Source organism: Xenopus tropicalis, chromosome 8 (assembly GCF_000004195.4).
Source record: "Xenopus tropicalis strain Nigerian chromosome 8, UCB_Xtro_10.0, whole genome shotgun sequence".
In the NCBI taxonomy this organism is placed as follows: Eukaryota; Metazoa; Chordata; class Amphibia; order Anura; family Pipidae; genus Xenopus; species Xenopus tropicalis.
Window position 1 is genome coordinate 135,570,823 of NC_030684.2, and position 13,712 is coordinate 135,584,534.

Consider the following 13,712-nt stretch of genomic DNA (forward strand, 5'->3'; position numbering starts at 1 on the left):
GAGGATTCTCTCTGGAGGAAATCAGGGAGGGCATTCACAATGTGAGGGGCAGCAAGGTTTAAGGTGGGAAGTGCAGTATTCTAGTCCTAATGTACATGTGAACCATTTAAATATGTTTCTTTCTCTATATATCTATTTTATTTATATTCTTTGCTCAGTAAGGATGAGTTCTTGCATACTGTGCCTTCCTGTGTGTGAGTGTAACGGGCTGTTCCCCTGTGTATAGGGCAGATCAGTGATGTTGGATAGGATCTGACAGTCACATATTAACCAAACTGGCTGCCATCAGCCTTCGTATTTGGTTCCAAACATGCTGGGGATATTGGCTGCCGATTGTATATAACTATGAGCTGAACTGCTATATGATTATCTGCATAATCCCACAATCGGGCGAGTGCCAAACTGCAGCAGCAAAGTCTGCGCTACACACTGTAACTGGCCCTGCTCAGCCAGATTGGTCAGTGATGCTGAAAGTTCATCTTTGTGCTTGGAGATATGTCTGTGCATCTGAAATTCTTTAGTTTCTTTTATTTTTATTTGAGTCTATGCTGTGTATTTTACAGTCAGATTTACAGTTTCTTCAACAACATCAGTTGTTGCTGCACTTGGATCAGATGTGCTGTTACCTTGTCACCTTATTCCTGAGATGAACGCAGAGAAGATGGAAATCCGTTGGTTTAAGCCTACGTACCAGCCCTATGTTCATCTTTATATTAATGGGAAAGATGATTACACAGCCCAGATGCCACAGTTTGCTAACAGAACAGAACTGCTAAAAGACAACATCACTAGGGGAATTTTCCCTTTAAAGATCCGTAACGTCACAGCTCAGGATTCTGGGGAATATTATTGTTTTGTTGAGTCCACTGAACATCACGGCAAAGCAACAGTACAGCTACAGGTTACTGGTAAGTGAGCAGAGTTTTACCTGAATTATGTTGGGATGAAAACCCCACAGACTGTTCTTCCACTTCAGCTGCTTCTTCTTCTTCTTAGCGCCCCCCATTTTGTAAACCCAACTCCTCCTACAGTTTTAGGGGTACAACACCCAAACTCTCCACACTTCTTTGCCCTATAGCGGAGCAGGTAGCTAGCACTTTTCTAAGCGATCCTGCCCACCTTAATTTTGTGGCGCCATTCCGAACCCCTCAATTTTCCCATTGACTTTGACAGGGAAGATTTTCAAACTGCTGCCACTCTTACAGCTTCAAGCTACACCCCCCAAAATTGAATCATGGTGTCACCCTGAATGAAACAGGAACATTTGTTGGATGGAGCAAACAACAGATCAAATTTCACCCATTGACTTTAATGGGGAAATTTAAACCACTACCAATCTTACAACTTTGAGGCTACACTCCCCAAACTTATTGTTAGTGATCAATGAATCCATAATGAGATCATTTACCTGGGAGAGATAATGGGCCCACTATCAAACATCACCATGTCCCTCCTACATAGTGCCTACATAGAGTTTAACTCTAAAGTAAATGCTGTGTCTTGAAGCACCTGAGGACTAGATGCATTAACAACAGCATAACCAACTAGAAGCTGGCTGACAAGTTGCTGCCGACACTTATCTGACAATAAATGCTACCCCCTGTGATCCATCTTTGTGACCCATATCTCTACCACCACTACTACTAGGAAAAGATCAATGCTATGTTTTTGCGTAATTTTGGAAATCCTAGTTTTTGTGCTATGTTTCAAAACACCACTGACCATTAAAATGGGCCCAAAACCCATTTGTGCCAGCTGCATCTGTGAACAGGTGTGATTTCTGGTTAGAGAGTGAGCTCTCTTGCCAAGTTCCAACCCCATTAATAGAGCTCCTACACTTGGTAATTAAGGCTAATTCCATGGTGTGGCGCAAATCCCCCAGCCAACAGTTTCTCAAACCTGCGATAAAAAGTCCCCTCTATCACATTGTAGGTAAAGTTTCAAAACTTAGTGCTGAACTTCCTTAAGATTAGCCTTGGGGTTTTTTTTGTTTTTTTTTAATTACCTCCCATTAGCTTTACAGTTTTTCCCTCTGCTAACCTACACAGACCTAGTTTGGAACACTATTTCTATTCCTACATGTTAACATGGGAGTGGGTTGTACTGACTTATCCTCTGCCATGGGCCCACCCTGACTCCTGCAGTAACTCAGAGAGAATGCTTTTCTCAGTGCAAATGGTTGAGTAGCTAAGGGCCAACTAACATGAAATAAACCAAATAATGGGCCCGAAAACCAGATTGCAGCGGGTCCAATAAATTATGGGCATTAAGAAAGTTAGTGATACGGGAGAAGGTCAATGCATGTGTCTGCACAGAAAAATCACAGGTTAGTTATGATCCCTCTGTTTGTGCTACTTTTAAGTCCCACTACACCTATTCCCACCCCCTAGTTTTCCCCTCCTCTATAGCCATCCATTGTTTCCAGACAAACCCCCAACTGGCTCCACTGCCCATTGTTTTTCAATTAATAACCCCCCCCAGACTGATTTCTTTGCCATTCCCACCACCTATTGTTTATCAATTAATAACCCCCCCCCAGACTGATTTCATTGCCATTCCCACCAACAAATGGTGTAAAAAATGGACGCGGTCATGTAAATAAAGACGCGGTGACAAAAAAAAACCACGGGTGACAAAAACATTGTGTGACAAATGCGTTTCGTTAATTTTTCCACTGTTTTGCAACTTTTCTTGCTGTTGCATGAATTTTATGGTGAAGCGAAACGGGACAGATTCGCGCATCGCTAATGATGGGACATTCCTGTGTTCTTTATAAGCCACTGTCTTGCTTGTTCCTAAGGAGAACTTACATTCAGCTTCTGTCCAAACAGTTTTTCTTCTGTTGCTTCTCCATCTCCAGGCGGAAAGATCATTAGTTCAGTTTGAGGTGGCGTTGGTTCATCCAATTAGAGATAGCCAGGAGGCAGTTAGAGATTTGAGTCTCAGTTTCAACTGTTAATGAGGGGGTTGAAAAGTAAATTTGGATATCATCAGCATACAGATGGGATTTAAAGCCAAATGAACTGATAAGATCTCCCAAAGACAGCGTGTAGAGGGAGAATAACAACGGCCCAAGTACAGAGCCTTGGGGTACCCCCACATTAAGTACAGAGCCTTGGGGTACCCCCACATTAAGTACAGAGCCTTGGGGTACCCCCACATTAAGTACAGAGCCTTGGGGTACCCCCACATTAAGTACAGAGCCTTGGGGAACCCCCACATTATGTACAGAGCCTTGGGGTACCCCCACATTAAGTACAGAGCCTTGGGGTACCCCCACATTAAGTACAGAGCCTTGGGGTACCCCCACATTAAGTACAGAGCCTTGGGGTACCCCCACATTAAGTACAGAGCCTTGGGGTACCCTCACATTAAGTACAGAGCCTTGGGGTACCCTCACATTAAGTACAGAGCCTTGGGGTACCCCCACATTAAGTACAGAGCCTTGGGGTACCCCCACATTAAGTACAGAGCCTCGGGGTACCCCCACATTAAGTACAGAGCCTCGGGGTACCCTCACATTAAGTACAGAGCCTTGGGGTACCCTCACATTAAGTACAGAGCCTTGGGGTACCCCCACATTAAGTACAGAGCCTTGGGGTACCCCCACATTAAGTACAGAGCCTTGGGGTACCCTCACATTAAGTACAGAGCCTTGGGTACCCTCACATTAAGTACAGAGCCTTGGGGTACCCTCACATTAAGTACAGAGCCTTGGGGTACCCCCACATTAAGTACAGAGCCTCGGGGTACCCTCACATTAAGTACAGAGCCTCGGGGTACCCTCACATTAAGTACAGAGCCTTGGGGTACCCCCACATTAAGTACAGAGCCTTGGGGTACCCCCACATTAAGTACAGAGCCTTGGGGTACCCTCACATTAAGTACAGAGCCTTGGGGTACCCTCACATTAAGTACAGAGCCTTGGGGTACCCTCACATTAAGTACAGAGCCTTGGGGTACCCTCACATTAAGTACAGAGCCTTGGGGTACCCCCACATTAAGTACAGAGCCTTGGGGTACCCCCACATTAAGTACAAAGCCTCGGGGTACCCCCACATTAAGTACAGAGCCTCGGGGTACCCTCACATTAAGTACAGAGCCTCGGGGTACCCTCACATTAAGTACAGAGCCTTGGGGTACCCCCACATTAAGTACAGAGCCTTGGGGTACCCCCACATTAAGTACAGAGCCTTGGGGTACCCTCACATTAAGTACAGAGCCTTGGGGTACCCTCACATTAAGTACAGAGCCTTGGGGTACCCCCACATTAAGTACAGAGCCTTGGGGTACCCCCACATTAAGTACAGAGCCTCGGGGTACCCCCACATTAAGTACAGAGCCTCAGGTTACCCCCACATTAAGTACAGAGCCTTGGGGTACCCCCACATTAAGTACAGAGCCTCGGGGTACCCCCACATTAAGTACAGAGCCTTGGGGTACCCCCACATTAAGAGGAACTGGAGATGAGGTGTTGTTAGCATAGGAGACAGTGAATGAACGGTTAGAGAGGTAGGAAGAGACCCAGGATGCAGCCGGACTACCGAGACCAATCAAATGCAGAATTTGCATCAGGAGGGAGTGGCCAACCGTATCAAACGCAGCCGATAGATCGAGGAGGATTAGTATAGAAAAGTGACCTTTGGCTTTGGCATCTGAAGATCGTTTGTAACTCTGCACAACGCTGTCTCAGTAGGGGGCGCAGGCCGAAAGCCAGATTGCAGCGGGTCCAATAAATTATGGGCATTAAGAAAGTTAGTGATACGGGAGAAGGTCAATGCATGTGTCTGCACAGAAAAATCACAGGTTAGTTATGATCCCTCTGTTTGTGCTACTTTTAAAGGTGGCCATACACGGGCCGACTATAGCTGCCGATATGGGTCCCTTGGAACGATTCGGCAGCTAATCGGCCCGTGTATGGGGAGAGCCGAGCAGCCTGGCCGACCGATATCTGGCCTGAAATTGGCCAGATCTCGATCGGCCAGGTTAGAAAATCCGGTCGGATCGGGGACCGCATCGGCTCGTTGATGCGGTCCCCGATCCGACTGCCCCATTGCCGCTCACATAATCCGATCGTTTGGCCCCAGGGCCAAACGATCGGATTATTATTTTTTTTACCTAAAGGCTCCCCGATATCGCCCACCCGTAGGTGGGGATATCGGGGGAAGATCCGCTCGCTTGGCGACATCGCCAAGCGAGCGGATCTGCTGGTGTATGGCCACCTTAAGTCCCACTACACCTATTCCCACCCCCTAGTTTTCCCCTCCTCTATAGCCATCCATTGTTTCCAGACAAACCCCCAACTGGCTCCACTGCCCATTGTTTTTCAATTAATAACCCCCCCCAGACTGATTTCTTTGCCATTCCCACCACCTATTGTTTATCAATTAATAAACCCCCCCCCAGACTGATTTCATTGCCATTCCCACCACCTATTGTTTATCAATTAATAAACCCCCCCCCCAGACTGATTTCTTTGCCATTCCCACCACCTATTGTTTATCACTTAATAAACCACCCCCAGACTGATTTAATCTGGCCTATTACCCACACAGCCCTTATGGGGCTTCTTTTGTATTCACTGCACTCAGCCTCTTCTAACTTGAATCACATAGTCACGGGCTCAGCCTGAATGAAAATATAATGATTGTTAGGTGCCTAGATTTTACCTATTGACTTGGCAGAAATTCAACCTGCTGCCAGTCTCACAGTAATAACCCCAGGGTCCCCAAACTTTGCAGAGTTAGGCACCAGGTAACTGTGGTGCAAGGTTAGAAAAAAGTGGGTGGAGCCACCAACAGCCAATCAGATTTCACCTATTGAATTTTATTGGTTTGATGCCAGGGTTCCCAAACTTTGCACAGTCAGTCACTGGGTGACTTTGTACTCAAGGTTAGAAAAAAGTTGACGGGGCCGCCAAAAGCCAATCACATTTCTTTAATTGATTTCAGAAGGGAAATTTTAACTGCTGCCATTCTCACATGTTTAATGTCAGGGTCCCAGAAAGAACAAAAGCCTTCCCTGCGGAGGTTGAAAGCCAGACAGAGAGCAGATTATGGTGCAGAGAAAGTTATTAACACTAGAAAAGACAAGATGTTCCAGGAATGTAGAGGCTGGGGGTAAGAGAGAGACAGGGGGATAATTATATAGACAGGATTGATCCAGTAAATAAAATGTGATTAGTATTCATGCCAGTCACACAGGAAAAACCCTTTTATGACTAAACTTACAGTAAAAAAAAACTGACCGTGTGTGTGTTTTGCACACTTGTGTATACTGAGCATGTGTATAAAGGCCAGTTAGGGACAGATTTGGGGAGAATACCCATTTGCTGTCTTTAATATCCATAAAAGCCCATAAAAGCCCCCATCACCTCAAAGTGGGGCTTGAACCAAAAAAGTCCCCAAGCCACTGCTGTACGGAGTTATTGCTGTGTGTAGCCCGGCAGTACAACTGCACCGCTAATTACATTTCTCTGTTTGTAGCTGTGGGAAGTCTCCCTGTAATTTCCCCCAACACATATACAAGTAATGACACTGCCTTTTGTGTGTCCTGTGGCTGGCTTCCAGAACCTTCCCTCATATGGACTGATACCCAGGGGATCCGAGTAATCTCATCAATGGAAAATGTGTACAAAGATAAGAAGAGTTTATATTGTATCTTTAGTATAATTTCTCTACCAGATTCTTCTAATATCACTTGCACTGTCTCCAATTCCATAAGTCAGATGAATCAAAGCTGCTGGCGGATCAGAGGTGAGTTACAGTCTTCCTATTAGTCTTTATTTGTTAATATTCTGTATCAGTAGTTTGTGCCACATACAGTGTATCAGCTCCATAGAATTCCACAACATGGCTGCCTTTGCTGTCAAGAAATCATTCTGGTGAAATTACCTTTATGCAGGGGTAGGTGGGTATTAGAACCCCAACAGTGGGGCAGGTATAAATGCTTAGACAAAATCACTGCCCTTGTGCAGTTTATTACATGACATTCTATGGTTACATTCTTGGGTCTTAAATTAATTCTATGTATATTTTCCCTATAGAAACAGGACTTCCAGTAACCTGCAGGGATCTGTACAGTCGCTACATTGTATTCTGGCCTTGTCTGGCTGCTTTGATTGTTTGTATTGGGTGTTTGTGCCATCAAAGCAAGGAACTCAGTAAGTACCTGTAACCTAAAGAGATTTATTGCCACCTGATATACATGACATGTTGGAATGGAATATTTATGTGTATAAATTGTAATTCCTCAGGAACCTGACAATCCTGATATTGACTGGGGCAATAGTACTGCCAGGACAGTAAATGGGAACAAGTTTATAAACTTGCTGCATGACAACTTTATGTCACAGGTGGTTGAGGAGCCAACCAGGAACCATGCTATACTAGATCTAGTGATCTCTAATGACCCAGAACGTATAGCAAATGTGCAAGTGGTTGAACCCCTGGGTAATAGTGACCATAATGTTATTTCATTTAATGTTTGGTGCAGGAAACAAATTTACACGGGGGCAACAAAGACACTGAATTTTAGGAAGGCAAATTTTAGCTCCTTAAGGGCAGCGCTTCAGGGCATAGATTGGGGCATTATGTTTTCTGATAAAAACACAGAGCAGAAATGGTTGTCATTTAAAATTATATTAAATCATTACTGTTCTCAATTCATTCCATTAATAAGAAAAAGTAGAAGTGTTAAGAATCCCCCTATGTGGCTTAACTCTGAGGTAAATAAATTAATAGGGAAAAAAAGGAAAGGAAAGGAAGTTTTGCAAAACAATTCGCAAATGCCGAAATGCGGAAAGTCACTGCGAATCCATGCCTGGCAACAAAATTAGCTCATCACTATAAATAATGTACAGAATCAGGGTTCTGTACTGGGGCCACTTTTGTTTAACTTGTTCATAAATGACTTGGGGGAGGGTATTATAAGTAATGTATCAGTGTTTGCAGATGGCACAAAACTCTGTAGACCAGTCAATTCTATCCAGGATGTGACATCCCTGCAGCAGGATCTGGGCCAACTGACAATCTGGGCGGCTAAGTGGCAGATGAGATTTAATGTGGATAAATGTAAGGTCATGCACCTGGGGTGTAAAAATATGCAAGCCCCGTATACCCTTAATGGGACTGCACTAGGCAAATCCATAATGGAGAAGGACCTTGGAGTCCTTGTAGATAATAAACTTGGCTGTAGCAAGCAATGCCAGGCAGCAGCTGCAAGGGCAAACAGGGTTTTGAGCTGTATTAAAAGGGGTATAAATTCACGGGAGACCTGTGAAGTTGTGCAATTCCCTCTCTGAACCAGTCGTGCTGGCTGATACATTAGATAGGTACAAGAAGGGGCTGGATGGGTATTTAGCAAGTGAGGGAATACAGGGGTAGGCGGGATAGCTCTCAGTACAAGTGAGGGAATACAGGGGTATGGGAGATAGCTCTCAGTACAAGTGAGGGAATACAGGGGTAGGGGGGATAGCTCTCAGTACAAGTGAGGGAATACAGGGGTATGGGAGATAGCTCTCAGTACAAGTGAGGGAATACAGGGGTAGGGGGGATAGCTCTCAGTACAAGTGAGGGAATACAGGGGTAGGGGAGATAGCTCTCAGTACAAGTGAGGGAATACAGGGGTAGGGGAGATAGCTCTCAGTACAAGTGAGGGAATACAGGGGTAGGGGAGATAGCTCTCAGTACAAATGAGGGAATACAGGGGTATGGGAGATAGCTCTCAGTACAAGTGAGGGAATACAGGGGTATGGGAGATAGCTCTCAGTACAAGTGAGGGAATACAGGGGTAGGGGAGATAGCTCTCAGTACAAGTGAGGGAATACAGGGGTAGGGGAGATAGCTCTCAGTACAAGTGAGGGAATACAGGGGTAGGGGAGATAGCTCTCAGTACAAGTGAGGGAATACAGGGGTAGGGGAGATAGCTCTCAGTACAAGTGAGGGAATACAGGGGTAGGGGAGATAGCTCTCAGTACAAGTGAGGGAATACAGGGGTAGGGGAGATAGCTCTCAGTACAAATGAGGGAATACAGGGGTATGGGAGATAGCTCTCAGTACAAGTGAGGGAATACAGGGGTATGGGAGATAGCTCTCAGTACAAGTGAGGGAATACAGGGGTAGGGGAGATAGCTCTCAGTACAAGTGAGGGTATACAGGGGTAGGGGAGATAGCTCTCAGTACAAGTGAGGGTATACAGGGGTAGGGGAGATAGCTCTCAGTACAAGTGAGGGAATACAGGGGTAGGGGAGATAGCTCTCAGTACAAGTGAGGGAATACAGGGTTATGGGAGATAGCTCTCAGTACAAGTTGCCCCAGGGACTGGTCCCATTGCCATCTTGGAGTCAGGAAGGAATTTTTTCCCCTCTGGGGCAAATTAGAGAGGCTTCAGATGGGGTTTTTTGCTTTCCTCTGGATCAACTAGTAGTTAGGCAGGTTATATATAGGCATTATGGTTGAACGTGATGGACATACATTTTTCAACCTAACTTACTATGTTACTATGCATTTTGTTTGTTTTCAGACAATAAGATGAAGCAATAAGTAAATGAGAAATTGTTTTGCCATTGTCATTTTTTATTTTTCTGTGAAGTATTTTCTATTATGTGTATATGAAGTAAAATCTACTTTATAAATATGGTCACTGATGATAAGTAATACATTTTTTTTTGTTTTTCAGGAAATAAAAATGAAGAGATAAGTAAGTGCTAAATGGTGCTTGGTATTATAAGGAATTGCATTCTGTAACATTTATTCATAGTATATTCTTTTCTCTGTTACATAGTTACATAGTTACATAGTTACATAGGGTTGAAAAAAGACCTGTGTCCATCAAGTTCAACCCATCCAAGTAAACCCAGCACACCTAACCCACACCTACCAATCTATACTCACATACATAAACTATAAATACAACCACTAGTACTAACTGTAGATATTAGTATCACAATAGCCTTGGATATTCTGATTGATCAAGAACTCATCCAGGCCCCTCTTAAAGGCATTAACAGAATCTGCCATTACCCCATCACTAGGAAGGGCATTCCATAACCTCACTGCCCTCACCGTGAAAAACCACCTACGCTGCTTCAAATGGAAGCTCCGTTCCTCTAATCTAAAGGGGTGACCTCTGGTGCGTTGATTGTTTTTATGGGAAAAAAGAACATCCCCCAACTGCCTATAATCCCCTCTAATGTACTTGTACAGAGTAATCATGTCCCCTCGCAAGCGCCTCTTTTCCAGAGAAAACAACCCCAACCTCGACAGTCTAACCTCATAGTTTAAATCTTCCATCCCCTTAACCAGTTTAGTTGCACGTCTCTGCACTCTCTCCAGCTCATTAATATCCTTCTTAAGGACTGGAGCCCAAAACTGCACTGCATACTCAAGGTGAGGCCTTACCAGGGACCTATAAAGGGGCAAAATTATGTTCTCATCCCTTGAGTCAATGCCCTTTTTTATACAAGACAGCACTTTATTTGCTTTAGTAGCCACAGAATGACACTGCCTGGAATTAGACAACTTGTTATCAACAAAAACCCCTAGATCCTTCTCCATTAAGGAAACCCCCAACACACTACCATTCAGTAGATAGTTTGCGTTTATATTATTTCTACCAAAGTGCATAACTTTGCACTTATCAACATTGAACCTCATTTTCCAGTTTGCTGCCCAGTTATCTAATTTTGTCAAATCGCTCTGCAAAGCGGCAGCATCCTGCATGGAACTTATAGTTTTGCACAATTTAGTGTCATCAGCAAAAATAGAAACAATACTGTCTATGCCCACCTCCAGGTCATTAATAAACAAGTTAAACAGCAAAGGCCCAAGGACTGACCCCTGCGGTACTCCACTAACCACACTGGTCCAATTAGAAAATGTTCCATTTACAACCACTCTTTGTACTCTATCCTTCAGCCAGTTCTCTATCCAATTACAAATATTATGTTCTAGGCCAATATTCCTTAATTTGATCATTAACCTTCTGTGAGGTACTGTATCAAACGCTTTAGCAAAGTCCAAGTAGATGACATCAACTGCCATTCCAGCATCAAGGTTCCTACTCACCTCCTCATAAAAGGCAACTAAATTAGTCTGGCAAGATCTGTTACGCATAAAACCATGCTGGCACAAACTAATAGTATTGTGAACTGCAATGTATTCAAGTACCCTATCCCTTATTACCCCTTCCAAAAGTTTTCCTACTACTGATGTCAGACTAACAGGCCTATAGTTTTCAGGCTGAGAACGGGATCCCTTTTTAAATAACGGCACCACATTAGCAATCCGCCAGTCTCTTGGCACCATGCCAGACCTCAATGAATCCTGAAAAATTAAGTGAAGAGGTTTGGCAATCACAGCGCTCAGCTCATTTAATACCCTGGGATGAATCCCATCCGGCCCTGGACCTTTGTTTACCTTTACATGTTCAAGTCTCTTTTGAATTTCCTCCCGAGTGACCCATGCGTCAGTAGCTAAATTACTAGAACTGGGCATATTACAAGGGAAGCCTTCATTATCTGGCTCCTCAGATGTATAGACAGATGAAAAATAAGAGTTCAAAATTTCAGCTTTTTCCCCGTTTTCATCAACCAACGTACCCCCCCGTGATAATAAAGTTCCCACCCCTTCTTGCTTCATTTTTTTACTATTCACATAATTAAAAAATAATTTTGGATTCTTTTTACTCCTAGCAGCAATATCCCTTTCCATCTCTATTTTAGCTTGCCTGATAGCTTTTTTGCATGCTTTATTTGCTTCCTTGTACCTGATGAAAGTTTCTGCTGTCCCAGCTAACTTGAATGCCCTAAAAGCACGTTTTTTCTTACCAACCTCGACAATAACACTTTTATTCAGCCATAAAGGTTTTGCTTTGCGATGCCTCTCCTTGCTTACTAGGGGGATATACTGTTGCGTATACCTACAAAGCAATGTTTTAAAGATGTTCCATTTTCCTTCTGTGTCTAACCCCATGAAAAGCCTTTCCCAGTTGACACATTGCAGAGATGCCCTTATACTGGCAAAGTCTGCACGTCTAAAATTGAGTGTTTTAGTTACTCCCTTATAGCGCTGTCTCTGCAGCATTATCTCAAAGGAGACCATGTTGTGATCACTGTTCCCCAAATGCTCACCCACACAAATGTTAGAGATAAGTTCATTATTATTAGAAATCACCAGGTCCAAAATAGCGTCATTCCTAGTGGGTTCTTGAACTGCCTGAAATAAAAAGTTGTCATTTAGCATATTTACAAACCTACTAGCTTTTTCTGACTTAGCCACCCCATTACTCCAGTCAATGTCCGGATAATTAAAGTCCCCCATAACAACAACTTGACCCAGTTTTGAAGCCTCCTCCATTTGCAACAATAGCTGGGCCTCATCCCCCTCATCTATACGGGGTGGTTTATAACATACACCAATGATCATTTTCTTTGTGACCTTCAGCCCTACTGAAATTTCTACCCAAAGAGATTCGACGTTTTCATTGGTGACTTCTACTGGGTATTTTTTACTATTTGGACTTCATTTTAATCTGAAAAGGGGGAAAGGTAATACTTAGTTTTGTCTTGGAAACTTCATATTAATGTGGCTATTCATTGGCTGATGCCCTGAGGATTCCAGCCATTCAGTATGCAGGACAAATAACACACAACAAGGGATATACGTGGATGCTACAATGCTCTGTTCTGTTGGGCCGGCCAATAGCTTGAATGAGCAGAACTGCAGGGAGGGAAGAGGAGGTTACAGAGCTTCACTAGTCCATCTGCCAGCGCCCTGTATACCTGTGGGCATGGAGCATCGGCAGATCAAGTGATCAGTTTAGCTATATGTGACATTACATTTATTACAGCATTGGAAGGATCCAAATCAGGATTCATTTATTGGATAAAATAAATGATGTATTATTTTGTAAAACTTTTTTTTTTTTTTTTTTTAAAGAAACACCATGAACATATTCACAACTGTTCCTTCGGCACTTACTAAATATATTATTTCATGGCAACAAATCTCCTATTTTGTAACAGACAGGTTCCATCCTGTAGGTGCGCAGAGAGCATAAATCACATTTCCCCTCCAGCTCATTTAAGTGCTATAAACACTGTAGAGAAGCTCATTTACTGTATATAAACAGTAAATATTTTTCTTAATACTGTAATGTATTAATTATCATGAAAATATAATATAAACATTATCTCATGGAAATAAGAAACTTTCTAAATAAAATTAATTAAAAATCCTATACTATATCTGGGTGGATGACATTAGTGCCAGTTAGGGGGTGCGCCATGGCCCTTGGGGATTGGCTTAAGGCTGTAACCTGATTTGGAGAGGTTGTGCCAGGGTGATTACTGCCATTGGCCAAAGCTCCAGACCGCTGAGGATTGTGGGGATTTACAGTCCAAAAGGAATTTACAAAATACTACACTGAGCTCTATAGTTCTACATTTCAGCAGTCATTATAATAGTAAACAAGGCTCACCCAGACCAGATGGGATTTATTCTCAGTGAGATTATTGACATCAACATAAGATGAATTATTGAAAACACACACCATACACAGGACATGGCTGAGAGCATAGGCAGAGGGTGGTTTCTGCATTGGGGGAGGCCAATTTTACTAATTTTTTACAACAATCTTTTGCAAGCCCACACAAACACCTATTGTTTGAAAAGGCCATAGAGATGTAAATACATGTTACTTCACATATGCCT

At 43.4% G+C, this 13,712-nt stretch overlaps 1 protein-coding gene across 2 annotated transcripts in view; it reads left to right on the forward strand.

Moving 5' to 3' along the window:
- The window catches only part of LOC101731445 (butyrophilin-like protein 10), a 28,591-nt gene that overhangs the window by 5,005 nt on the left and 9,874 nt on the right, over positions 1-13,712 (forward strand). For both annotated transcript variants that reach the window (XM_004919716.4, XM_031891206.1), the window contains exons 3-6: positions 564-908; positions 6,486-6,755; positions 7,046-7,162; positions 9,679-9,699. In XM_004919716.4, the coding sequence (XP_004919773.1) occupies positions 564-908; positions 6,486-6,755; positions 7,046-7,162; positions 9,679-9,699 (753 nt within the window). The remainder of the gene's footprint in view (positions 1-563; positions 909-6,485; positions 6,756-7,045; positions 7,163-9,678; positions 9,700-13,712) is intronic.